Source organism: Colius striatus, chromosome 15, assembly GCF_028858725.1.
Source record: "Colius striatus isolate bColStr4 chromosome 15, bColStr4.1.hap1, whole genome shotgun sequence".
In the NCBI taxonomy this organism is placed as follows: Eukaryota; Metazoa; Chordata; class Aves; order Coliiformes; family Coliidae; genus Colius; species Colius striatus.
In genome coordinates, this window is record NC_084773.1 from 16,981,884 (window position 1) to 17,006,922 (window position 25,039).

Here is a 25,039-nt window from a genome sequence, read left to right on the forward strand (position 1 = left end):
GTATGCCAAATTTTCTCTTCTCCCACTGACTCAGGCTGTCTCTTCACTGTTTAAGAGCAAGTAATGAACACAGGTTATATGGCTCATGTGGTCAGTTGACCTCAATGGACTCAGTTGACCTCAAGGAAGAGACTGCTCCATGGATGAGGACTTGATGCCTCAGGCATCAACAACAAAAAAGTTCTTTCTTCTACTCTTCATCCCTCTGCTCTCTACTGAAGGCATCACAGATATTTAACTCTAACTTACTCTTTTCCACTAAAGTCCTTTGGGTATAAACTGCCATCCCTTTCCTGGTTTGTCCAGAGATGAAGTTGTCTCAGTATCTAGAACTCCTTCAGCAGCCTCACCCTTCAGTATGATGCTACACTGCTGTCCTTTATCTACATATGAGTAGTTAAAAGTCACTGTATGTGAAAAAATTTAAAGGCTGAGGCTAATTTGTATCTTGCAATAAGTGACTGCCAGTTACCCATACTGATTCTAGCATGTGCAGGTCAATGTTCAGATGTAGTACCCATCACAGGAGAACACCAGAACCTAAGCACACTATAGACTACATCTGTGGCATTTGATCAATAACACTGGTTTGCAACAATTCCTCTGATCTTAAAAGCAGAAATAGGGATATTCAGACTTGGTTTGGTCAGATTTTTCCAGTGAGCCTGCCAACATGCAGTGCCCGTGACTGGGTTTTTGGCCACTGGTATCACACCACAGCTGCCCAAACTATCTAATGCTCTCTGAGCCAGAAATCAGCAAAGTTTTCAATCTTTAGAATGGCCATTATTAAACAACATTTGGTGTCAGTATTTGCTTATTAATTCAGACTCTAAGCTAATCAACACTGACTCCCAACCAGAAGAGGCTGTAAAGGAGAAAGCTGAGCATGTATCTTTCCTTGCTATTGCCTGTTAAAGACTCCTGATTTATGATATATTTAGATATGCAGTTCACTATAACCTGTTGAACTCCAATCCACTGAACTCATTTTAGATTGTTAAGCAGACACAAGACATGATATTTTCACTCTGCTCACCATTAATTAAGAAATAGAGTGGCATAACAAAGGGGTTTTTTTTTAAAACCAGGCTGCCTACAGGATGGGTCATAAATAGAAATGATCTGAGCCAGTCTGATTTCCAATGGTGCTCAGTGTCCCACACTTTCCACAGACATCAGTGTAGATTCTCAACAACTCACCATGCAGGCTACTTCTTTCGAAAGCTAAAACAGCCTTGCATTAGCACAGGAATCTAACTTTAAGTGACACTGGTAAAGACCTTGGATCCATGTACTCAGTCTGCAAATTGAAGAATTGATCCTGGAACATGATTATCCCTCTAACACCGGTCACAACTGAATAGCTTCTTTGCTCCCTGAAAGAAGCAGAGCCTTCTTCAATTTTACTTCAGTGACTAACTTAACTGGGCTGGCAGGGAAGGGGCAGTTCTGACCCAACATTTGCCTCTCTGAGAACAATTGCATTAATCACAGCTTTCCAAAACACTGAGGAGTCCAGTTCTGCTCCTCACACCCGCAGATGTAACACAATAAGCAAGTGCTCTTGGCAGATTGCCACCTTTAAATATAGGTGATCTCTGTACTTGCCTTTGTGGTTTTGACTTTATTTCCACTGCTGCAAGACCAACCTGAATAGTCTGGTAGTACTTTACAATCCTCTCCATCCAAACAGGGGTTCATATGACACCACCACTTCTGTAGGACAATGGAAGCTAGAAAAAGAAATAGGAAAGAGAAACGGGATATAAGGGGGAGATTGCTGCTGTTAGTTTTAGTAAGTAGGTTGTCTGTGTCATTTCAATGGTTTGATTGCAAAAGGTAAAACTAACAGTTGCAGTTCTAATAGATTATCACACCAATTGTGTTTGAGCTAAAAATAAGGCTAAAAAAAATTCACCAGCACACAGAAGGATAAATGCCATATGCAAATGGTGAAGACAAGCAAGGACCAGCAGAGACTGACTGCAAGGTTTGAACTGACCTCTGCAAGAGCCTTTCCATCTCCACTGACTGCAAAGATGGCTTGTCTCCTTCATTTACAGGCTTCAGTCAAGTACCTGCTTTAAGATGGAATGAAACTAAGGCTTCTCATGTAACCCAGATATGCATATGCGAGACTGGATGAGGAAATGCCCGTTTCTCCCTTCACTGGATGAGAAAATAGAATTGCACAGAGATGTAAGCATGGGAGATCTGTCAGCAAATAGCACAGGTAAGAATGTGGAAACCACTGGAAAGCACTAGATTATTAACTAAAAATCCACTGGTAGTCATATTGCCTGTTCTGCAGTACATTTTGGAAGACTGCAGTAGTACACCTAAACTCTGCAAATGTATTAATTTTCAACTCTGAAGCCAATCTCCATGAATAAGACCATGCTTGTTATTTTTACAAATGTAGTCATGACTATATAATGCTGCTGTTAACAACAGATAGACTTCTCCACAAACAGCTGACAACATCTGCACGCATTTCTGGTTTGCACTGCTCATGGGATTCATCAAATCCCAGCAAATTATTATGAAGTAAATCAGTTTACAATCTTACAGAATCTCAATTAGGTTTCAAAACAAAATATGGCTTAAACTGTTGCTTCAGGTTGCCTGTATCACACTACTATAAGCACAAAATATGGAATTGCATGCTTTAAAAGATACCACATCCAAAAGAGATGAACAAAAGCGATTCAGTTTACTTCTCCTAAAGCACTTTTTTTCCTTTTAATTTCAAGGTAGATTCATACTTCTGCAACCTTCAAATTAAGGTGACGAGCTGACATCAGGATATTGCTGAAATGTTCATTCCATTATTTTTATATTGCACCTTCACTCTAAGCCTACATGAAAAGCACTATGACAAATACACTTCTGGAACACCACTTTGGCTTTTATAAACTATTCTTTTCATCTCTTAAAATTATAAAACAAATGTATGATTCCTTTCACTAGTTATTTGGATCTTAGATCATTGGCGTTGATATTGACAACAAAACAGATGAAGCAATATGTTTTGAGACCACAAAAAATGCACCAAACAGAGTAGTTTTTATTTATCTTTATGTCCTGCATCAACCTGCTCCTAGCACCTGATTTAAAAAAATAAAAGCAAAACCAGGCATTATTTGACTGGCCAGAAGTGCAGCACAGGGAAGCCACTCCTTGCCCATGCAACTTCCTGGTCCGTGTGGCTGGTGAAACTGGCCCATCATCTCCATATCACCTTCCATTAACATAAGCACAGATGAGAATGGAAAATTGCTGAGTCAAACATCCACAGACCCTACAACAGACTACATATTTCACCTTCTATTCACCTCTTGTTTAGACACTTACATAGGAAGTGACTCCCATTCTTCTGTTGACTGATTTCTATTCTGTGCAGGTAGCTCTCCTCAGAGTAATGGCAACACTTTGAAATACTTAATAAAGGTCTCATTCCATTAGTTTCCAGTAAATCCCCAAGTCTTTGCTGTAGTAATCCACTAATTCTTACATCCATTTTATGTCCAATTTCTTTGTAGCTCCAGTGACCACTCTGCTGTTGTATATGTCCTAACTGGCTATAGTTGTTTGTGTCAAACACACTCCTTAGATTAGTCCATTAAAATTCTCCACCAGAGCCTTAGGCTCATCTCCATAGCTCGAGTTCTTTAATTATTATTGTCCCTGTAACTGTGCAACTCACTGGAGGATATTAAGGCTTCCTCTCCTTTTCAGATTAAGGCACTCTTGGAGAAGTTCCAACTGATGACTTTTCTACGAAATGAGAGCAGCTATGTCACTCTCATGCACAACCACCTCCATGAAGGGAAAAGAGACTACTTTAGTTTGACATTAGCTAGATGATTTGCTGGAAATCAATCAGAAACCATCCAGAAACCCTGCCAGAAATAAATCTGCTGCTGACATCACTCCCTAGATAACATGACACCATGGAAACAGTAAGTTCATAGACTGTAAAGCCTAAAGGGTGTCACTACATCATCTCATCTTGCCTCAATGCAATTCACTGTGTTGTCCCTCCAGTTGTGTTTGGCTACACAATGTCTTCCAAGACAACCCAGAACAGGTGAAGTAAGAAATTTCTCCCATTGTCATTTTTCTGTCAGTTCTCAGCATAAGCAATCTCAGCATAAAGCATACAGCCTTAGTTTTCTTCCTCTTCTGGTGTGCTTTCTTCTCCTCCATTACAGCACCTGTTACCAATGATCATTTTCTGCAAACGACTCTCTGTCTAATAAGCTGAGCTGATTGAACTTTTTCAACTTCACACCACAATGAATTTGTCTTTATTCACACAGTGATTTCAAGAAGGTTCCACATCCTGTGAGCAGGACTATGCCAGGTGACTGCCTTGGGTTTCTCATTAATTACTCCTTTGCCCCATTGGATGAAAGCCATACATGTTTTTGACAGGAAAGATTCTATATTTGCTTTCAGGTCACTGCTGAAAACATTGCAAAGTGTCAAGTGTAGGGCTGAGCAGTGTGAAATCCTGGTAGGTATGTGCCATTTGACTACCACTTCCTACTGATGACTCTGGGGAGAGATGCATTTTGGAGGTATGCTAGGTAACTGACACTGAGCAGTGCACAAAGTGGCATGTGGTTCAAAATTAAATAGCTTTCCAAAAAAAGAGAAAATACTTAAATCCTCAGATGGATTTAGTAACCACATTTTTAGTTGAATAAATTATACCTAGCCTTCCAAGGTAATTTGGGAAACCCAGTCTTACAAGTAATGAACTCAGAAATTATTTGTCTTACTTTTGAAAACTCCTCAGCAAGTGAAATCAGTTGTGTCTGACAAATCTCTTTTCAGAAAGCTACATAAATTCTTGTGATCTGTACTCCAGGAACTTCTTGCCAACTGGATACCATATTGGCTTCTCAGTCTCACGCAGGTATGAGATCAGCACCAGCTGTGCCACCTAGACCATGCTGCCTGCCCTCTCAAAACTGACACAATACTAGTGCTCTTCTAGAATACCCTAAATATCATAGAATCATAGAATGGTAGAGTTGGAAGGGACCTTTAGAGATCATCTAGTCCAACTCCCCTGCAGAAGCAGGTTCACCTAGATAAGGTCACATAGGAACATGTCCAAGTGGGTGGGTCTTGAAGATCTCCAAGGAAGGAGCCTCCACAACTCCTCTGGGCAGCCTGTGCCAGGGCTCCCTCACCTAAACATAAAAAAAGACAATTTCACTGTTGAAGTGGAACTTTTTGTGTTCCAGCTTCATCCCATTACCCTTTGTCCTGTTGCTAGCTACTATAGAAAAAAGGGATGTTCCAGCCTCCTGACACCCACCCTTTAGATATTTGTAAATGTTAATAAGATCTCCCCTCAGTCTCCTCCAGACTAAACAGCCCCAGTTCCCGCAGTCTTTCCTTGTATGAAAGATGCTCCAGTCCCCTGATCATCTTGGTGGCAACTAAATATTCTTAAATACACTTTGAATTACATCAACTGACCAGAGATGTATTAGCCAGCTTGTCAGGACTCTAAACTACCCAGGGTCAGAATTAAAAAGAGACAAAAAAAAAAGGTTTCTTTCCAGTAGATGTTGCTTAGCAACTTCTTTAGTTCATAAGTTAGAAAGTACCTCCCAGTCCTGGTACTTCCCAAAAGAACTGTGATGTTGATTTTTCTTCAACATTAACAATATCAGTATTTCATGCAGTATGAGCCAAATATTTTTTTTTTTTTAAGGATTTGTCTGTGTTCTACTTGAACAAGTAAATTCACACTGTCTTTAGTCTGGACAAATACAGATGTCTTTCCTACTCCACTGGATTAAGTTTTTTCCATATAAATTTGCAGTACACTATTCATTCTACTGCAATATTTCCTTTTTTCCTTTGAATACTGACACAGTATTAGCATCCTTTTGAATTCTCAAGTACTCTGAAATCTATTCAAAAACAATGGGAGGGAAATCTTCTCAGCTATTTCTTCTTTTATCTATTTCATATGTATTGACTTTTTGTTTTCTTGTTTCTATATGCTCTCTTCCCTTCAGTCTGTAACCCAGATGGGCTTTCAGCCAAAATTGCCTTTTTTCTTCATTGATGTTCTTTAGCCCTACAAGAGATTGTTAAACAATTCTTCAGTCCCATTCACATTTTTTCCAGCCTGAGTGTTTCCTTCTCATAAATTCTAGAAGTAATGGAATTGTCTGGATGGAAGATGATTTCACTAGTGATGATTTACTTAGAGGCATTTAACACATTTAGCTAAGATAGCTACTCTACAGACAAAAGTTATTAATGTTTTATCTCCTTGGCAGTAGCTATTAGACAAGCTGGAGGTACTTACTCAAGGATGTTTATTTCCATAAAGAAAATGAGTATAAATGAAAATCTCATGACTACTTTAAATGTAATTTAGTCACTGATAGAAGAACGGGTCGACCTTTGCTAAACCAAATTCTGTATAGCTGCAGTCAAGTAGCGTAGCTACAACTCAAGGCTGGGCTGCAGGCTGTGTGGTGTGTCCTCCCTGTATGTTTAAATTCTTCAATATGCTCTGCTTTTTTTCCTGAGTTTAGTGGCTCAATTTATCTACAGCAACATTTCTCAAAATATCATGTGGGTCTGTGTTTAGAAGCTCAAATAACTGCCAGGAAAATGAGGTGTGCAGAAGAACTAGCCTTTGTTTTTTTGTTAGCCAATGGCTGTCAATAGCTTTCACAACTAAGTTCAAATACATATATGACAGTTTCTTGTTGGATGCATCCAAAATGCAATTATCTAGTGTGTTATCCTGGGCAAAAGATAAAAAATATCCTGTTCCAAAGAGTTCTTGTTCTATCTTCTCATCTAGGATACAAGTGATTTCACTGCACTAATAAAAATGCTAGAAAGATATGAGGCTATAAGAAACCTTGTTTTCCACTTTCATATCCTTCCTTTTAAATTAAGTACTTGTAATATTGTTAGTGGGAGAAGTCACAGTTTCCAAGATAAAAGACACTGTAGAAGTACAAAACACTCTACAAATGTCATTTAGTCTTCACAACACAGTATTACTGTACAACATGGAAAAGAACAGATTTATAGCAATTAAGGCACTTAAGACTCACTTCATGTATTTGCAAGACTTAACTAGCTTTTGTTTTCCTTTCTGCACCACTTCAACACCTTTTCCTTGGAACTCACCTGGATAGCTATCATTTCTTCTGTAACACAAGTACTGGGTTTTCTCCTTAGCATGCATCATGAGAAATGTCATTTCTGTGTGTAGATGTATGCCTGAACGTAATTATGCAAACACTCACTCTGATTTGGCTCCAGTAGGAGATCTTCCTGAAAGTTTGGTAGCTGTGGACGTTGGTACATGTATTCAGTAGCTTTTTGAGAAGGGCTTAGCCTTAAAATAGTTGTGCTCCATTAAACTGCTTCTTTAACTATGACCTTGTATAAAATTCTTCAGCATCTGTCAACCTATTTCAAAATGTAAATATCCATCTGGCCTATGACTGTATCCCCAAAAACAAGATGATGGGCTTTATAAGCCTATTTCATGGCCTATATATAGGAAAGGGCACAATGCCCAATACTCATCAACAAGCTCTTTTTGATGAACAAGGATCTAACCCCATGCAAGTTAACAAACAAGCTGTCACTGAAACCCAGTGGGATCTAGGTCAGGAAATCCATATGCTGCAAGACTGAGAAAACTAAAGAAAAATATCCAACTAAATTAAAAACCCGTGAAGTACTAAAACCAGATGTATAAATTTCAAATGAGAAAGGCTTATCTTAAAATCCAAATAGCAGAAAGCTGCCCAAATGTCAAGTTCAAGTCCAGAACAGAATGATAAATATAGTTTGTCTAGACTTTGCTAAATTCCCAGAGCTTTATAGTCTTTCATATCCTGAATAATTCTTGCAGGAGTCTTAATTTCTCATGGAGCAACTACAATTTATGACCAGTGATATGCTTGCCCAGCCTAACAGAAAGCTAGAATCAACTGGTTTGTTGAAACTAAAAGGAAAAATAGATCTTCACTTAAAAAGAGCAAAGAGCAGCAGACTTCTGTAAAATCATCATGCACATCTCAACAAAATTAATTCTAATTATTTCATTATATAACCATCCATTTGTTTGGTCAGGAAAGGAAAACACAATTACATTTCAATTGTTCTATAAGGCTGTAACTCTACAGAACATGGATTATGATCCCATTTACTCTCCTCTTTTTGGGGCTGCCCAAGTACAGCTGAAATCTGAAAAGTTCAGAAGCAACATCAACATAAGAGTGACTGATTTTATCCTCCTGTTTTCCAGCTGACTTGCAGAGAGTTATTGGTTTTTTGAGTGTGTCTAAAGAGGCTAAAATCCAAGCAGAATGTATTTTCTAAATCCAGATAGAACAAACTTAATCATATTTCCCATAAAAACTACTAAGCACCAGGCTACTTTTATCAAGAATTCCCATAGGTAAAAGCATTTCTCTGTGTATGACTTAAGATTATGTAGTCTAACAGAAGAGCTGGGTGGTACTTTCTGGAGACATATTCAATGAATCTGAACTATATTGTTTTCTGATTTTGTCCAAACATTGCACATAAGCAATTTGAGGATGGTCAGTCACTGGAACAGGCTCCCCAGGGAAGTGGTCATGTAACCAAGCCTGTCAGAGTTCAAGGAGGACCTGGATGACACTCTTAGCCATATGATTAAGTTTTAGGTAGTCGTGTGAGGAACAGAGCTTTGGATTCAATGATCCTTAAGGGTCTCTTCCAATCGGAGACATTCTATGATTCTATGGTGTGAGGAAGAAACCACCACGTGCATGCCATGCATGATCAACAGCACAGAGACAATTGCTGCCCTAACTACTACTAAGTAAGGTCTGAAGTTCAAAGAAAATACTTCAATAGACTACTACAAGCCAATTGTTCTATAAAATCTTCTCTTTTATTTAGAAAAGTAACTCTGTGCTTTGGGCATGTCCTTTAAGCTCAGGGCAATATATAGGCAAACTAAACAGGCCTGCATTCAGTAAAAAGCTGCTGAAAAAGAAAATGAAATGTCTGTATCAGACCAAAATATGCAAATTCTTGTCACAAACTGTTTCTGGCTTCCACAGTGTAGATGCCTGCTGAAGGATGTGTATATGGTGGAAGCAAACACATCTAATCCTGAGGCTAAGGAAAGATAGTTATAGTTTCTGTGCTGCAGCAACTGAATAACACTGACTATAGACCCAGATGCTTGCAAAACTAAGTCACGCATGCTAAAGCATTGCCCTAAGGGGTGAGGCAAAATCAAAGGCTTTCACTTTAGAAATCAAAATCTTACATTCATAGTATTTTGTTGTACTTAATTTCAGCTAAACTTGAAGAAAAAAACAGCTGCTAAATTCTTTCAGCAACTATTTGCATTGACTGAATTAAGCTTCTATGGTACCATGCATTTATATCTTTCCATCATGGAATGACAGTGTCACCTTTGCAATCCTTAAGCACATTTAAAACAATGCCTGACTTTTATTATCTGTTGTATGTTAAAGCATTTCTATTTTTTGATACAAAAAGTACTTTGGATTTGGCAAGAAAACTACTGAACAAATTACACAGTTGCAGTTGATTGTGTTCCTGAATTACAAGACACCAAAAGACTAAGCATCTAAAAAAAAAAAATCTACTTTCTTAGAGGTTCTCAAAACAGTCAACAGGCTTTAAAACAATCAAACATTGCATGCATTTGGAGTTTTATGTTTAAAACTAAATATCTCTGAATGTTAGATTAAAAAGCGGAGTTTGAAGCTTTTGTTTTATATTTCACTTGAAATGGTTGGAATTTTGTGTGAAAAAAGATCAAGGTAAGATTTTAGCTTTAGTGTATATAATCAATTTCATTTCAAAAGAGTTATACTGCTAAAAGTGTAAAGATGGCAATATTGAGGATTTCAACAGCTACGCAGGAAGGTGAAAGACTAAGGCACCTCTCCTACATTTTTCCTTCATTTGGTAGGTGTCCTGTGCAGCAGTGTGCTTGCTCTGCTCTCCAAACTCTAATGTATTTGGGGTCAAAATCCACAAAACTGAGCAGACATGGGGCATCATTGCAGCACTGATGTCCAGAATAAAGGCACATAAAATGGTGAAACATTCATCTAGAGAATAGCTCTCAAAATCAGATATCCCAGCACTATCTGTATGCCCAGTCTTAGGGCTGCATTTGATATCCAGTGAATTTTTAGCCAAGTTGGAAAGGTTAATACTATAAGCTTGAATTTCTTGGCTTATACTGTTTTCAGACTAGTTTTAAAGGAGAATTCTTGTGTGAAAAAAAAACCTAAGTTTTATTGGCACAGACATGAAATGGACAAGTACATATATTAAGAGGATTAATTATATCCAGATTCATGCACAGCCGCATTATCATCAACACACAGAGATATTTCCAAAGTTAACAAAAGAAAGGATTATGCTTTTGAGGCAGTGGGAAGTCAAACAATCAAGGAGACTAAACCTCTCAAGAAATCTTAATGAATTCTGAGAGAGTGGGAGACTGCTTACCTTCCACACACGAGGGCTGAGCCCTTGTTGTACCAGCCACCTGCCCTGGGAAGCAGGAACACTTGACCGTTTGCGATCGTTCTTCAATTCGGTTCTTATTGCAGCAACGATGCACTGCCACAACTTCACATGTCCCTTGCTTCACCTGGTGCTGTCCTAATAATTGCAGAGATAAGTCATGGAGAGCAAAACAAAACATCAGTGCATGAAGAAATGGTTTGTGCAGTCCTACAACGTACTGAATCTCTTGAACACCAGTTTAAACCCCAGGAAGACAAAGGAGCAAAGCACCTCGTAGCTTTTGGCTTATTCCCAAGTTTATCATAGTCTTACTAACAAAGATTATTTCATCATAACAAGTCAATTTTTCAATCTATCTTCCCTCCCTCTTACAAAGCCATAAGGAGAAAAGGAGATTGGAGTAATCAATTCAATGGATTAGACAAGAAGACACGCAGAGACAGAGCACAATCCTCCTCCTTTTGGCTTCTTTCCTCTTGCATTAGGTTTTATATTTAATTCTTTCCCTTCATAAATGGACACAATGGACAGAATAATACTTAATGCAAGAGATTTGTAAATAACAGGGAAACTTTCTAACATAACAACATGTAAACGCTGCTTGCTATGACTATCATTGAAGGTAGGCAAACAACAAGGTAGGCTGAAAAGCTGTCATAGACAGTCTTGTCAAAACAAAGCAAACAAAAAACAAACAAATCCAAGTTCCCTTCCAGACAATTTTGAAAGAACCTGTGATAAATATTCTATCCTACTGCTTTATTCTTAAGTGCCTCTCCTCACAATCCACCATTCCCTCTTTCTTTGTTTCATTTTCCCTTTCTCTTCTCTACTTGTTCCTGCCTTCATATCTTAGCTCCACTGCTTCTCACACCTGATTGTTTCCCTCCCCTGCCAAACTTACACTCGGCCTTGCCTTAAATCCTGTCTTGGTTTAAGCTCAGCTGGCAACAACCAACCACACAGATGCTCACTCACTCCTCCCCATCTTGGCCGGATGGGGATGAGAATGATGAGGAAAAAGTAAAACTTTGTGGGCTGAGATAAAGGCAATTAATTAGAACAGCATAAGGAGAGAACAAACAGCCATAACCTTAACAAAGGAATGCACAAAGTGAGTGATGCCCGGTGCTACCGTTCACCACAGAGAATTGACATTCAGTCCCGACTGAACAGCTCTGGATCCCACGCTATTTACTGAGCATGACGTCAGCAGAGGATCACAGAAACTTAAGGGCTGAAAGGGACCTGGAAAGATCATCCAGTCCAACCCCCCTGCCAGAGCAGGACCACCTGGAGGAGGTCACACAGGAACTTGTCCAGATGAGTTTTGAATGTCTCCAGAGAAGGAAAAAAATGTCTCCAGAAAAGCAGAGCAAACTAAATAAAGGAAGGTGAAAGGGAGAGCACTCTCCAGAAACAGACAATCCTCCCAGTAGCAAGCCTGGCGGACAGTCCTGTTTCCAATCAGTCTGTGCTTACCATGGTTTGGGTTGGGTTTTTTTTACAGTATTTGTTACTAATACCAGACACAGAACAATGAGACAGAGAACACCCTGGTCTGATGCAGTATGGCCAGGTTTACATCCTTAAGAGATGAAATCTCATCAAGTGATTAAGACCACTGTACTTTTGGGACAGAAACTTTTCTGAGTTGGTTAAGTGGGAAATCTTCACCTTCAATTCAGGTGCAATTCAGGTTTCTAAAGGGGTTTTGCAAAAAGAAAGAGTATTCAAATGCAATCTTTTTAATAGGTTGGCTTGGCAATGTTCCTTTGCTGTGTGTGCTTTGGTTTCACAAGTATTTCAAGCACCGCTAAAGGGTTGTCTGACTTCTGTTGCCAAATGTGTGTTCACGACAACCCTCAATGAAGAAGCAGCTATGTATATGCAATCTTGGAAAGGAAATATAGTCTTATGTTTGTGCACTCAACATGTAAAAAGAAATCATATTTTCAGACATGTTTTGGGTTTTTTTTTTCCTGGGGAAAATGCTACACTGTACTGTTAAGCAAAATATGCTACAGCAGAAAAAAATGCAGAAGGTATTTTACAGAAAGTTGTAAAATTGTTGAAGACAGCATAGAAGTATCTTACACAGCTATTGTAACACATTTATTGGCAGCCTGTGAATCTTCATGCAAGTAGCTAATATCCTTATCATAATAAACATGAAAAATATGAAAAGAACGACCGGCTTGTTGGACAGGAGTTGTATTGGATTCAACAGCAACATTTTTATTGACTTCAGGAGAGCAAGGTCACAGTTGGAACTGTCTCTTAAGAAGGATATTCTATAAGGGAAAGAAGAAAAAGCAAAAATTTGGAACTACTCAGGCAACATACTAGAGTTTGCCATGGATCTCATCTGAAAGACCAAGTGACCAGGTCTTATTTTTAATTAAAGTCATTATTCACCAGACATCAGATGCCAAGATAAGAGTAGAAGCCATTTTTTCAGAAGGTACATTGTAAGGATGGACTAGATCCAGCTCCAACAAATCAATACACACCTGAAAGAATGTCTATTTTCAAGCTCAAATCCTGCTTCCTTTAGGTGAACAGTCTGTTAAGCCAATACCAAAATAAATCAAACAGGTTGGCCCTGAGCATACAGCCCAAAAAAACCTGGGGCTCACTTTGAATTATCTTGTTTGAATTTTTAAGCAGTGACAGTGCTCCTCTGAAGTGCTAGGAGTCAACAAGCACATAGATGTTTGCAGAAGGCAAAATTAAGTTACCTCATGAATGCATCCTTTGGCTTAGTAGCTGTTTCACCCTACACTTATTCACACTTTGCAGCTACACAAGCACGTAAGAGAAAGCATCCCCTCTTTATCTGCTGCCTGAGGAGAGACTAAGGTTTGAAAGCACTGTTGCCATACAGGAAGACAGAGCTCTGCACCTTGTCTCTAGTGCACAGCTCTTGGAGAGTATAACAGCAAAAGGTATACTAATAAGCCAAAGATATCTGTATGCATCATTTGCATTAATTGGATTGTCCTTGTAATAGTCTTTCCCCTCCTACATGTTCACATCTATATTTCCTCCTGCTTGTTCACACACAACACTTTTTGTTCTGTTGAACACCATTTCTTCTCTTACTATCCAGACACATCTGTAAACAGATGCTGAACAAATGCTAAGTGTTAACATGCTAGCTTTCTGTCTTGTTCTTAGCAGTGGTCAGTGATGTAGAGGACAAGCACTCAGTTGGCACAGTGACTTTCAGATTTAAGAATACTCAGAGAATATCTTAAAACTAACCATCAACTCAGTCCATTCTCTGCCTAGATCTACTGAAACCTGTTGTATCTACATTCAAGTGCCCAAAGGCAGCAAAAAGCAAGGATATAAGAATACTCTCCCACACATTTTAATCTCCATCTTGCACTAGATAAACCGTCATCTCAGATTTAAAGTCCATTTAAAGTACAGCTGAGAGTATAATGACAGAAAAACTCAAGAACAGCCTTAAAGTATTTTATAATCAATGGATTCTCAGGAAGCCAGGGCATTAGAGGAGCAGGAAGTGAAGAATATTTAAGTGTGTGAAGATCACAGTAGGCGAACTCTACACCAGACACATCAGGAAAGCCATTTCAGGGAGAGCTGCAATGAGAGATAGGGAGAAAGCCAGGCTGTGGAGAGCAAAGCCCCTTCGGGCTCACTTATAAAAAGCCCATAAATTCATAGCTCTTCAACTGTAAACCTATTCAGATCTGCAACTTAAGGGCTGTCAATATTTGCAGTTGAAATTCAGTTACATCTTCCCATTTAAATAAGAAAACTCTCCAAGGTGAGATACATGTTATCAGCAACAGTACCAGAGAAAGGTTCCTGTCGTAGAACACCTTCCGCATACCGAAGAGGGAATGTCTGCCAGCCAGGTGCTGTGGAGGACAGAGGATGAATGTTGAAAACTGTGGGGCTCTGGGCTACATCCAATCAGGAGTTTGGCACATGTGTTACTCTCCATATCCCAATTTCTTTTCTGCTTAGCTTCCTAGAAATCCCAATGCTATTCAGATTCACTAAGGACACCTTATAAGATAGGGGCTCACTAAGGCTCCATAATACTCCCTGCTATGAACTTTGTTGCCTTTCATAATATGATATCTATGGATAACAACAGTGTTTGGGGTCCAGAATGCCTCCTAATAACCTCAAGGACTGGCCATGTGAAGGCTCTGTGGCTGTTTGTGTGGCCTTTCCAGCCCAGAGGATGGTAGACTGTGCAGAGCTGCTGGGCAGCCTTCATAATTTCAGAGAAGGAAGCCACCATCTCTGAAGAACAACAAAGTACAAACTAGGAAATTATTAGGCTTGCACATTACAAGCCAGAACAAGTGTTGTGAGTCGAGTTGACTGAATAATCACCGCTGAACAGTTTATTCTCAGTTTAATCCATTTTTTTCAACTAATGTATTTGACAAGACCTTATTTTCACTGTATTCATAGAAGTCAGAGGGCAGATATGCAATTAATGTTTCTGAAACTCTTTGAAACCCTCAAATGAAAAGAGGGAAATACAATTATTGTTAATAAAATATCAAATATCACAGTGATGTACTTTAAAACTACAAGGGAAATATCAAAGAAAGAGGAAGGCTTTCAGAAGGTTGCTAGCCAATTCTGTCCACATCCATTTCATCTCTGTGACTAATTCTAATCGCTCCCAAGGAGTACACTTTCAATGCTATATACATGCAGGCAGCATGCCTTTAACAGAAATCCTGAGTAATATCCTCTTTTTCTTAGCTATGAAATGTATTGAAAAGACATATTTAAAGGGAATTTTTATCTCTGTTTCATAAGCTGAAATCTTTGACAAAGAAAGCAACAGGTACAGTGGAGAATAGCACACCTAGACAGTAGGACAATATGACCCTGGCTCAGCACATACTGCAGTAAGCCTCAAAACCAGCGAGCTTAGTCCGTGCAATATCAACTGCATCATTTATTTAAAGGGTAAAAGGATGCCTGTCAATGGGGAGATGAATGGCTACAGAGTCTAATATTGCAGGCAAGAGAAACAAGTAAGTTTAAAACTCATCACCGATGCTGTTTGGGAAAAGAAAAGCACTCAGAAAACCCTTGTGCCAGTTCATCATCTGTTGTACCTGTATTTCATGCAGGCTTTTGCTTACAAATATATGAATACACAGAAGCATAGACCAAGAGGCAAATATTCTTAGGAAAAAATACCCACATATTAAGGAAATATTATTTGCTATTTTCCACATTTTTTTACTAAACATATTTATGAGAACCTTTCCAGCTCCTGGGGTGCTTTTTGGAGGGAAAGGGGAGAAGGGTTGTTTCTAAAGATGACACTTCTTCTCAAGAGAAGAAGCTAAAAGTCACTTGGAATGTAAAATTAACACAACACCATCTAGGCTGAAAATTTCAGCAGAGCTTTCTTCTCCTGCCATTCCATCAGCCACTGGATTTTTTCATAATAATTTCACATTCATGTCAAGGTCCTGACTTAGATGATCTCCTTCCTCAAGGATATACAATATTTATATATATACTTTCTCATAAATTGTCTCTGCATATACAAGTCGGTCCAGTTCCACTCGTAAAGTTTTACTTTTTAACTTGTTGGCAGCAAGGGACTGTTCAGAGATAGTCCAGGACTGTCACAAAAGGCCAGTTAAGCCACTCTACAGATAAATAGAAGTGTCTTCCCGTAATCACCTGCCCATGGTAACAGGCAAAGAAAAATGTAGCATGCACAGCAAAATAAAAAAGAGGGAGCAAGGAATCCAGCTTGCTGACCATTACTCTCACATTCCTCAAATATGTAACTGTGATTATTAGAGTTAACATCTGTAACAAAGCAAGCAAGCAAAGACACAATGATCTTCCAGATGAAGGAACTGAGGTTGATGCTCACATAATGTGGAGGTTTCCAACCAAAGAGTTTCTCACAGCCCATGAGAAAAAAGATCCAGCCTTTGTTGCAACCAAGACATTTGTGCTTCATCAGTTATGGATGCCAGTAGTATGACGTGCAAAATCACAATCAGAATTTTAACTGGATAATCAGGGATCCAGCAATGAACCTCTTCAACTTATTTTGGGTAAAAAGTGACAACCTGATGAAAACAACGACTCTTTAAACAACCAATCAATTTGAGAGGAACCCTAGGGATTCAGTAGATCTAGATGTGTATTTTAAAAACAAGGTGAATGACCTCAAATCCTGATAATGAGACCCAAAAAGTTAATGAAATCAAACACATAACCTTTCAGTGCAGGTGGAGAGACATGCTGACACAGCTGGAGTGAATCATGTAATACAGTGAATTCTTTGGCAAGTGTCAGAGGTCACATCCATATGGAGATTAAAGTCCCCTGGAATAAGTAGCATAGGTGACCTTACATCAGACACAAGCACCGAGACTTCTCCAAGGAATTAAATCTGACTAGTCGATAAATCAAAACAGCCAAGACCAAAGTAGGTGTTGCAAATGGGGAAGGGAGGAGGGAAAAGTTGCTGCAAATGAAAAGGAAGGTGGATGAAGAGTGACCTGGAAGCAAAAACAAATTAAAACATAAGCCTCTCAACCTGATGGGGTGCTATGCTGAAGCTAATCGATAAGGACTGTCTTTCAGCCAGGCAGTAATATTCATCCTGGTTCACCCACACCTATCACTTGTGCAAATGAAATCTAAGAGCATAAGACTGTATTAAGTACCTCAGAGTAAAGTGGTGTTAATCATTTCCTGTGGGAAATTTTCTCTTGGGTGGTTATTTTAGGTGAGGCAGAGGAGAAAATACAAGGGAAAGATTTGGTTTTCCATCATAACTTGTAGCAAATGAGCAACATAGTGCTCTCTAATAGAGAAGTATTTCCCACGTGTCCCATTAACATTCACTCTCACCATTACATGTGTACCACTCTTTTTCTCTCATTTGCTCCTTCCTTTACAAATTTATCATGAGAGAAAGGGAAAAAGAATGAAACTAGTTCCCTAGAGAGATTTCTGCTTGCCTGAAGGAAGTAGGTACACACCCTCCCATATAAGATAGGCTTCTGGTTATTCATCACACTGTAAGTAAAAATTAACAGCTTTGCCTGAATTGTAAGGGCTGATGGTCTCTGAAAAGAGGGTTGTTCTTGCCATAGAGAAGCAAAAGTAGCATACCTGGGACTACAAATTGGGAAGGTCTACTCCATCCACATTTGCAGCTACCCACCATACCCAGACTCAGTACTGTACTTGGACAACTTACTACTTCACATCTTTGGCATGCCAGAAGCTCCTTTAATATTAACATAAACTTTGAGAATGAGAGAAAGGAAACCTCTTAAGTCTGTCTCATTTAAGCAACAAAATAAAGGTCAATGATTAGGCCTTGTGCCCTTCTAACATTCCTCCATCACCCAAAATAGCAAATGAGCATTTTGAGTATTGCCTAAATACCAGAGGTACTTTTAATCTAGTTCAAGGTCATTCATCAGACAGGAATGATATTTGTTTACAGAATATGAAACAGCAATTGTCATCTCAGTCATTAGTCTCTGCAAATTGAGTAAATGGCAGTTGCCAGAGAGTTTATGAAAGTTCTTCTGGCTGTTCTGTTTACAGTCTCAATTTAAAAGCCTGCCTGGTAGTGAGTCTCTCCATTAATTGCTCCGTTTTTATTAAAATCATACAGTGGTATTTGTCCCTGCTAGAACTGTCTTTTGCAAAAAAAGAAAACCCAGGACTGGTGGATAAGACTGCAAATTCGACTGATACATTTCATTGCTGAAGTGAGATGAAATTTTCATGCGATAGGCAAATCGGGAAAATGGAATTTCGAGGACCGTTCCGTGCAATCAGATCAGTTAATGCACTGGGCACCCAGCCATCAGCTCCTCAGCTGGTCTTTAATTCCTGGAAAAGCCCTGATGTGTTGATCACCACTGATTAATTATTTTCAGAGTTTGCCTCATTTCATACGAGGTTTTCTATAGCTGTTACAGTTATCTTGGGTTTATTCCGATGGAATAGACAAGGAAAGCATCGCAGCAGTCCAACTATAAGATCCAGCTGCCAGTTAAGCAATAACAGGTCATAAAACTAAATTGCACAAATGCATTTTTAATTCTGAGTGGCATGAGGACTTTTAAATGGTTTCAGTATGTGCAGACCGTAATCCAACCTGCTGGAACAGCTAATTGAACTTAAGCTATTTTAACTATTAGATCCATAAATGCAAAGCATAAGTGAGATTTCCTGAATGCCAACAGACTTTTTAGTCAGTATTAATGAATGATGTTTCTTTTTCTTATATGGTAAAAAATAGCCCTGTAGAGTGCTCACAGTGAGGCAACAAAATATAATCATGACCAAATAAAATGAGAATCAGAATATGATAACAATTTCTCATAAGCAACCATTGTAACCCACAACCCTGACTTTTAAGCTAACAATAAGATAATAATTTAAAAGGTCAGAACTCAGAAGTTGTGATGGTTTATGCTTTTCCTATTTCATGCTGATGACTCTTTCAAAGCTTCACCATTAGAGTTCTTTTTCTTTTCAAGGTTCTGCAGATCTCTTCAGTTTCTCAATTTTCATTTTTTTAATCTCCTTTAACGAAAAATAAAGGTGAAAATAAAACTTTTTGATATTTCAGTTGAGGGCTGTAACCAAAGAAAATCCCAGAGAGGTGCAGTCTGGAGAGCCAAATCTGGAGATCTGTGCTCAATAACAAGGTTCATGCACAAGTGTGGGCTACCACAACACACATCCTATGCTCATCTTTCACCTTATTTCGACCATGAGATGGAAATTTCCTCCCTGAAAATGAAATGCATTTATTTTGTTATGTAGCAGCTGCAATAATAGCACTTTCCAACACCTGTGTGTAGTACGACGGTCACTGGCTTAGTCCCAGGACAAAACATGCTTGAATTACAGGCGCAAAGGAAGTAGAACTGAAGGGAAAGTCTCAAATTACCAAGGACTTTCAGATGTCCAGTTCTCATGTTGTCAATTAAATCTATCTGAAATCAATGGGAATTAGTTGTCTAAATAGCAGGAAGATACTTGGGTATCTTTCTAGATCTTGGTCATCAAGAAAAGGGGACATACTTCACTCAGAAGAGAGGGATTGCCCTTTCCAGTAGGAGTACTTGTAACAACTGGGCAAGTTGCAGCAACAGTGTAGTGAAATTGTCTTTCTAAAGTATCCCAGCTAGCTTGTCAGATTTGACAAACTTCTGTTCTTACCAGAAAACAACAGCCTTCCTCACCTGGTGAATTTTCCCTTGGCCCTAATGAGACTATCAGCAAATGAAGAGATGAATTAGAATAGTCATTAAGGAGGCAGAGCATAAAAAATGAGCCACAGGAAAGGTCAGAGCAACAAGGGTGAATGAAGAAGAGCACGTGCCCTGTCACAACTGTTGCAGATGTGAAGGAAACAACCACAGGAGAGAAGCAGATGTTCCTGTTAAAACTGTGCAAATCTGACGGCTGTTTTCAAGGGTAATGGAGCAGCCATAGGTGGCAGGAGAGGGCAGCCATTAACTTACACAGTGCTGGTTAGATTCCCCCAAGAGCCATTGACTTTAACAGCAATGCTCTACCATCTCCCCTGTCTGAATAAGATTAAAGGTGACCTGGTAGAGTTGTCATTAGTTCCACTACCTTTCCACAAAGATGGTACTCTAATTAAAATGGTTGGGTTTTTCCTCTTGAATGTGCACATTACAAGTGAGAGCTTTTAAAATCTTTCTTCTGATCATATGCTCAAAAAAAAAAAAAGGCCAAACAACAATTACACTGCTTATTTTTCTTAGTTCTAAAATCTCTATGGACTTTAGCTTATCAGAAATTAGTTTCTGCTAATGTGGATGGCTTTTCTTGAACTCAAAACATGCATTGCCTTGCTAACAAGATAAATTGTCAGAATGGTAACTAACTTTGAGAACTCATGGGCATTATCAGATTATATACAGTGTCCTTCTGGTAATTCCTTTAACTCAGTGTCCTGCCAGGAACAGGGTGGGAAGGATCTTTCATTCTACCTTGGCAAAGAGGACATTCAAGGAAAATAGCTCGAGCACCTGGCCTGCTGTGCCACAATTTCTTGAATGAAATAGTCTGAACTTTGTACTGTAAAAATACACACATTTCTGCATTAACAAAAAAATGAGTTTTGCTTCAAAAAGATGACAAAATTTTATCATTAGGCAATAAGTATGGTATTATTCAGCAGGGAAATGCTGACAAAGAAATAGCTTTTCAAAAGTCTGGTTTTCAGTTTATATATGATTTACTGTCTGCAAACTTCCTGTTTAAATACTCATAACAAAGTCTTTTACTTTTTAATCGTGTATCACATAGGAAATGAAATTGTAACTGAGGTCTCCAAGAAGTTGTTTCTGAGAATGTAAAAATGACAAGAAGTTAAGGCAAATTTTCCTTTATTTTTGGGCAAAGGTTAATGGAGAGGCAGAATAGGAAGGCTTTTAAAGACTCTGGAATAAGTATAAAATAGTTATTGAGTTTAAAACAATAAAATGGAAGATATATTCTGTTGTGAATCACTGGCTGTGCTAAGAAAGGATGCACCTAGGATGGATATTTTTATTCATTCTGAAATCAGGGGCAGATGCTCTGAGGTTATCACAAGTCCATACACTTTGGAAGTGGCTTCAGCTGAGAAAGTATCCATCTTCAACAACATAACCTCAGAGTTGACTTGTAAACAAGAAAACTAGTTTTCCACTACCAAGTTCCAAGCATTCTGTGCTCTGAAAAGCTGAAAAATAATGATCTATCTTTCATCACAACAACTCGAAACTACACCACAATGATGTAGGTAAGTGCAATTTCCACAGGCACCATGACAACCCCAAGAAAGACAGCACTCATGAAAGAGTCTCAGAGCCACACCTTCTGCATAGGTTGTGGATGGGACACTCAAAGAAAGCTGTGATTCTTTGCTGGCTCTCCACAGAGCCCACTCAAGCCACACCACGCTGTTTTGATGATCACAGCTGGCAGATGATTCCCAGCACAAAAACCCGGAAAAGTTTGCAAATATGACTTCCAAACTGACCGCAACAGTTAGGTACCTGAAGGGCTGAATGATTGTATTTAGTGTAAATTTAATATAAATGTCACTCCTTTCCTAAGCTTTAGGTACAAGTACCTGAAATATCAATAACAATCTCAGATCCCCTTGTTAGCTACAAAAGCTGCCCTTCTTCCCTCCTCTTGAAATCCTTTTCAGAGTGTGAGCTGGGGTGGGTTCTTTTCCAATGTGCCTGGGCTTCATATTCCTTAACACCAGTGACACTTTGAGAGCACTGAATGGCCACTTGTAGGCATCTTTTACAACCAAATGAACAAAGAGGTGTGTCAAAAGAAGAACTCAGCTCTCTCCTACTGAGAATTATTCCATTTTTTAGTTTGTACTCATTAAATTTTGCTAACTATTCAACATGAAATCAGACATGTTATTTGGCAACAAACTTGACAGCTACTTTCAACGGACTAGAAAAAACAGCATCATTTCTTTCCTGCAGGAATGCATTTTGCACTCTGGCATTAAAAGGTGCAGTCTCTTGAAAATCATAAGTCATTTTTTTCTTTTTCTTATTTAAAGTTCCTGAAATCTTATCAGGAACTTTGGTCATACATTGATAATTTAAATAGCACTGAAATTAGGTAAGATCATAGGTGTCTATTTCTTTCAATGAGCACAGATTTTTTCTTCTATTAAAGAAACTTTTTACACGTATATCAAATTTCATTAAGATTCCACTAGAGAAGTCTGTTAATCTAGACCCAACAAAGCCTGAAAATACTACACTTTCAAATCAGACATATCTGTTCAGAAAGTGTCTCAGCAAAATTGGGACTTCTTTCTTTAAAAGAATTTCTCACACATCCTCCCTAATATTAGCAAGAATGGTGTTATGACTGATCATGATTCGCTGCTTAAAGAGCAAGTAAATTTCAGATGAGAGGTGGGATGGCAATTACCTGGATGAATAGATCCTGTATTAGAGATTCAACATGCTGCCAGTCCAACACATTACCCTTTGTCAGCTTTTAAGTAATTTTAAGCATTTGGATAGAAGTGGATTATTAGATAGTTTATGTTTCAAGTCACACAGAGAATTTATAGAGGCTTACTACTGGAAGTGGAAAACATTTTATGTTGCAGGATTCCACAAATTACTTGCCCAGATACCTTCACGCTACAAAGCTGATGCTTTTGCTGAAGTTGAACAGGGACTCTTCCTCTCAGCTGCCACCTCAGACCATGGAACAACACTCGAAGTGCTGAATTCAAGTCTTTAAAGAAAAGCCTGTTAGCAAGGAGTGACCAGTTTCCAGCTATGGGTAGTTTAACTTCATTTTGTAAGCAGTCAGTAGGTGTAAAAGTAAATACAATCCAGCTTATGTCTTATGTTTATCAGTACTGAACCAAGACAGACTATTAGGCAAAATGAAAGTGGACTCAGTGAAACAATTTCTTATTTGTTTACTATACAGTATCATCTAATAAAGACTCCACAGAAACCAAATCCCTTCCTGAAGGTCTTTGCTTTGCTCAAAACTCATTACCCTAGAGACAGGAGATATCACTGATGTTATTTTAATCCAATAAGCTGCCTTTGCTCAGCTATATGGTAAGTCTTAACAAAACTTTGCTATGTACAGAGCAAAAATCTTCTCTCTCCTAGCAAGAAGATCTTGAACTTGAAGGTTTGAATCTGTAGCAAGACTATGGCAAAATGACTAGTTTTAATAGTAGTGCAGGATAAGGTCTTTTATTTTGAAATTTTAGGTTTTGCTTTACTGTATTAGTGCACATCCAGCAGCTCTTGTCACTAGTAATTACTACCCACAGCAACTACACAAAAATACTCACCAATTAGCTAATTTCAGCTTGACAGTTTGGGAAACAGAAAAGGAGAAATATGGACGTCTCCAAACCACAGGCAGCAGCTGACACACATCTTCTTTCTATCCAAAGGAGCTGCTGTCAAATGAACTGCTTAAAAAGAGTATTTGAGGTAGTTTTACAGAATACAGCAAGGATGCATTGCAGAGCCTGCAATGTATTAATTCTTGGGGTACTATTAAGATCAGTACAAATGAGAAATACTCCTTGGTGGCAAGAAGTGACAATTTCAGAAAAGTACTATTTATGGATGGCCAGTATTTTAAAGGCTAAAAAATGTTAAGAATAACAAATGCCTCTACAAAATAAAGCAAATCTTGACTTTCAGCAATATGCACTAAATATTTAATGAGGAATCCTGGAGCTCAGAAAGGTTTAAGATACTGTGTTAGGATATTGAACTAATAAGCTCCTCCAGTAAGCCTCTAAATACGTATAGTTAAACACTAGCTAGTTTATTTTAATTATTTAACACAGAGACTGAAGGAGGTTAATGTGACCCAGTGGACTTGTTTATGTTGAAAACTATTGCCTCTCCTTACTCAAAAATCTGCATGCTGAGCTGCATCACAGCACAGAGTTACAAGGGAGCAATAAGGAAGAGAGGTTTACAGCTGCTTGCTACCATCCAAATGATAGCATTTATACCAGGGCAGCGACTGCATGAAAGCACGAGTAATAAAAAAAGTCAGGCCCATTGACTTTGTTGACATCAGTGAGAAAAACTAACATGTGTAACTTAGGCACATAGTTGAGAACATCCTTGATGATGGGGGACGCTTCTTCCTTAAAAAGACTAAAAGCTAGTCTTGCGTAAGTGAAAAAGGTTTACCGATCTCACAGTAAAAACAACTTGATTTCCAAAAGAAAAAGCTGAGGTAAAACAATTCCAAAACCTCCAAGTAAGATCAACATCTTCTTGACTCACCTAAAATCTCAGAACTGGGGAAATCAGTGGGGCTGAAACAAAGCAGGAAGCTCATCCGTACAAAAAGGATGTTTAAAAATAATTAGTGATTCAAATATTTTGTCTGAGAATGAACCCAGGAGATACCAGAGTCTTTCTTATCTCCAGTTCTGAATAAAAATAGAACACTTAAGTCTTAATTTTGTTGGCTTATTTTTTCCTTGTCTGTCAGATTTTCATTACTACTTTCCTTTAAAGTTCTCCCAAGACTCAGTGATGTGCCCAGAGAGCTTTTAAATGAAAAGAGCTTACTTGCCTGGCATCTCTTTCCAGCCTCTCTTAGCTCTAATTACAAAGTAAAGATTAAAAAGACAAATGGGTTTTATCATTGAATCCTTGGCCTTTTGGAAAGATTAAAAAAACCCAAATCAAACCAAAAATCAGTGGAGTTTCCAACCTCAAATAAAATGTTGAAGTCAGCAGCTTGCACTGGGAGGGAAGGGAGTGGGGGAGATGAAATCCAATTTACAAAAAAATTCACCACAAAGCTCACATGCCTTGTGGCAATCTGCTTGAGTATGAAGTTGTGCAGCATGCAGGTGACATAATTAGGTCACTGGGGGCAA

General features: G+C 38.6%; 1 protein-coding gene across 1 annotated transcript in view; it reads right to left on the reverse strand.

The window, feature by feature from the left end:
- Nucleotides 1-1,584: 1,584 nt before the first annotated feature.
- TAFA4 (TAFA chemokine like family member 4) overlaps nucleotides 1,585-25,039 on the reverse strand; it is a 44,623-nt gene continuing 21,168 nt past the window's right edge. The window contains exons 3-4 of the mRNA XM_010200283.2: nucleotides 10,558-10,713; nucleotides 1,585-1,736 (exon numbers count right to left, since the gene is read on the reverse strand). Coding sequence (XP_010198585.2) covers nucleotides 1,585-1,736; nucleotides 10,558-10,713 — 308 coding nt within the window. The remainder of the gene's footprint in view (nucleotides 1,737-10,557; nucleotides 10,714-25,039) is intronic.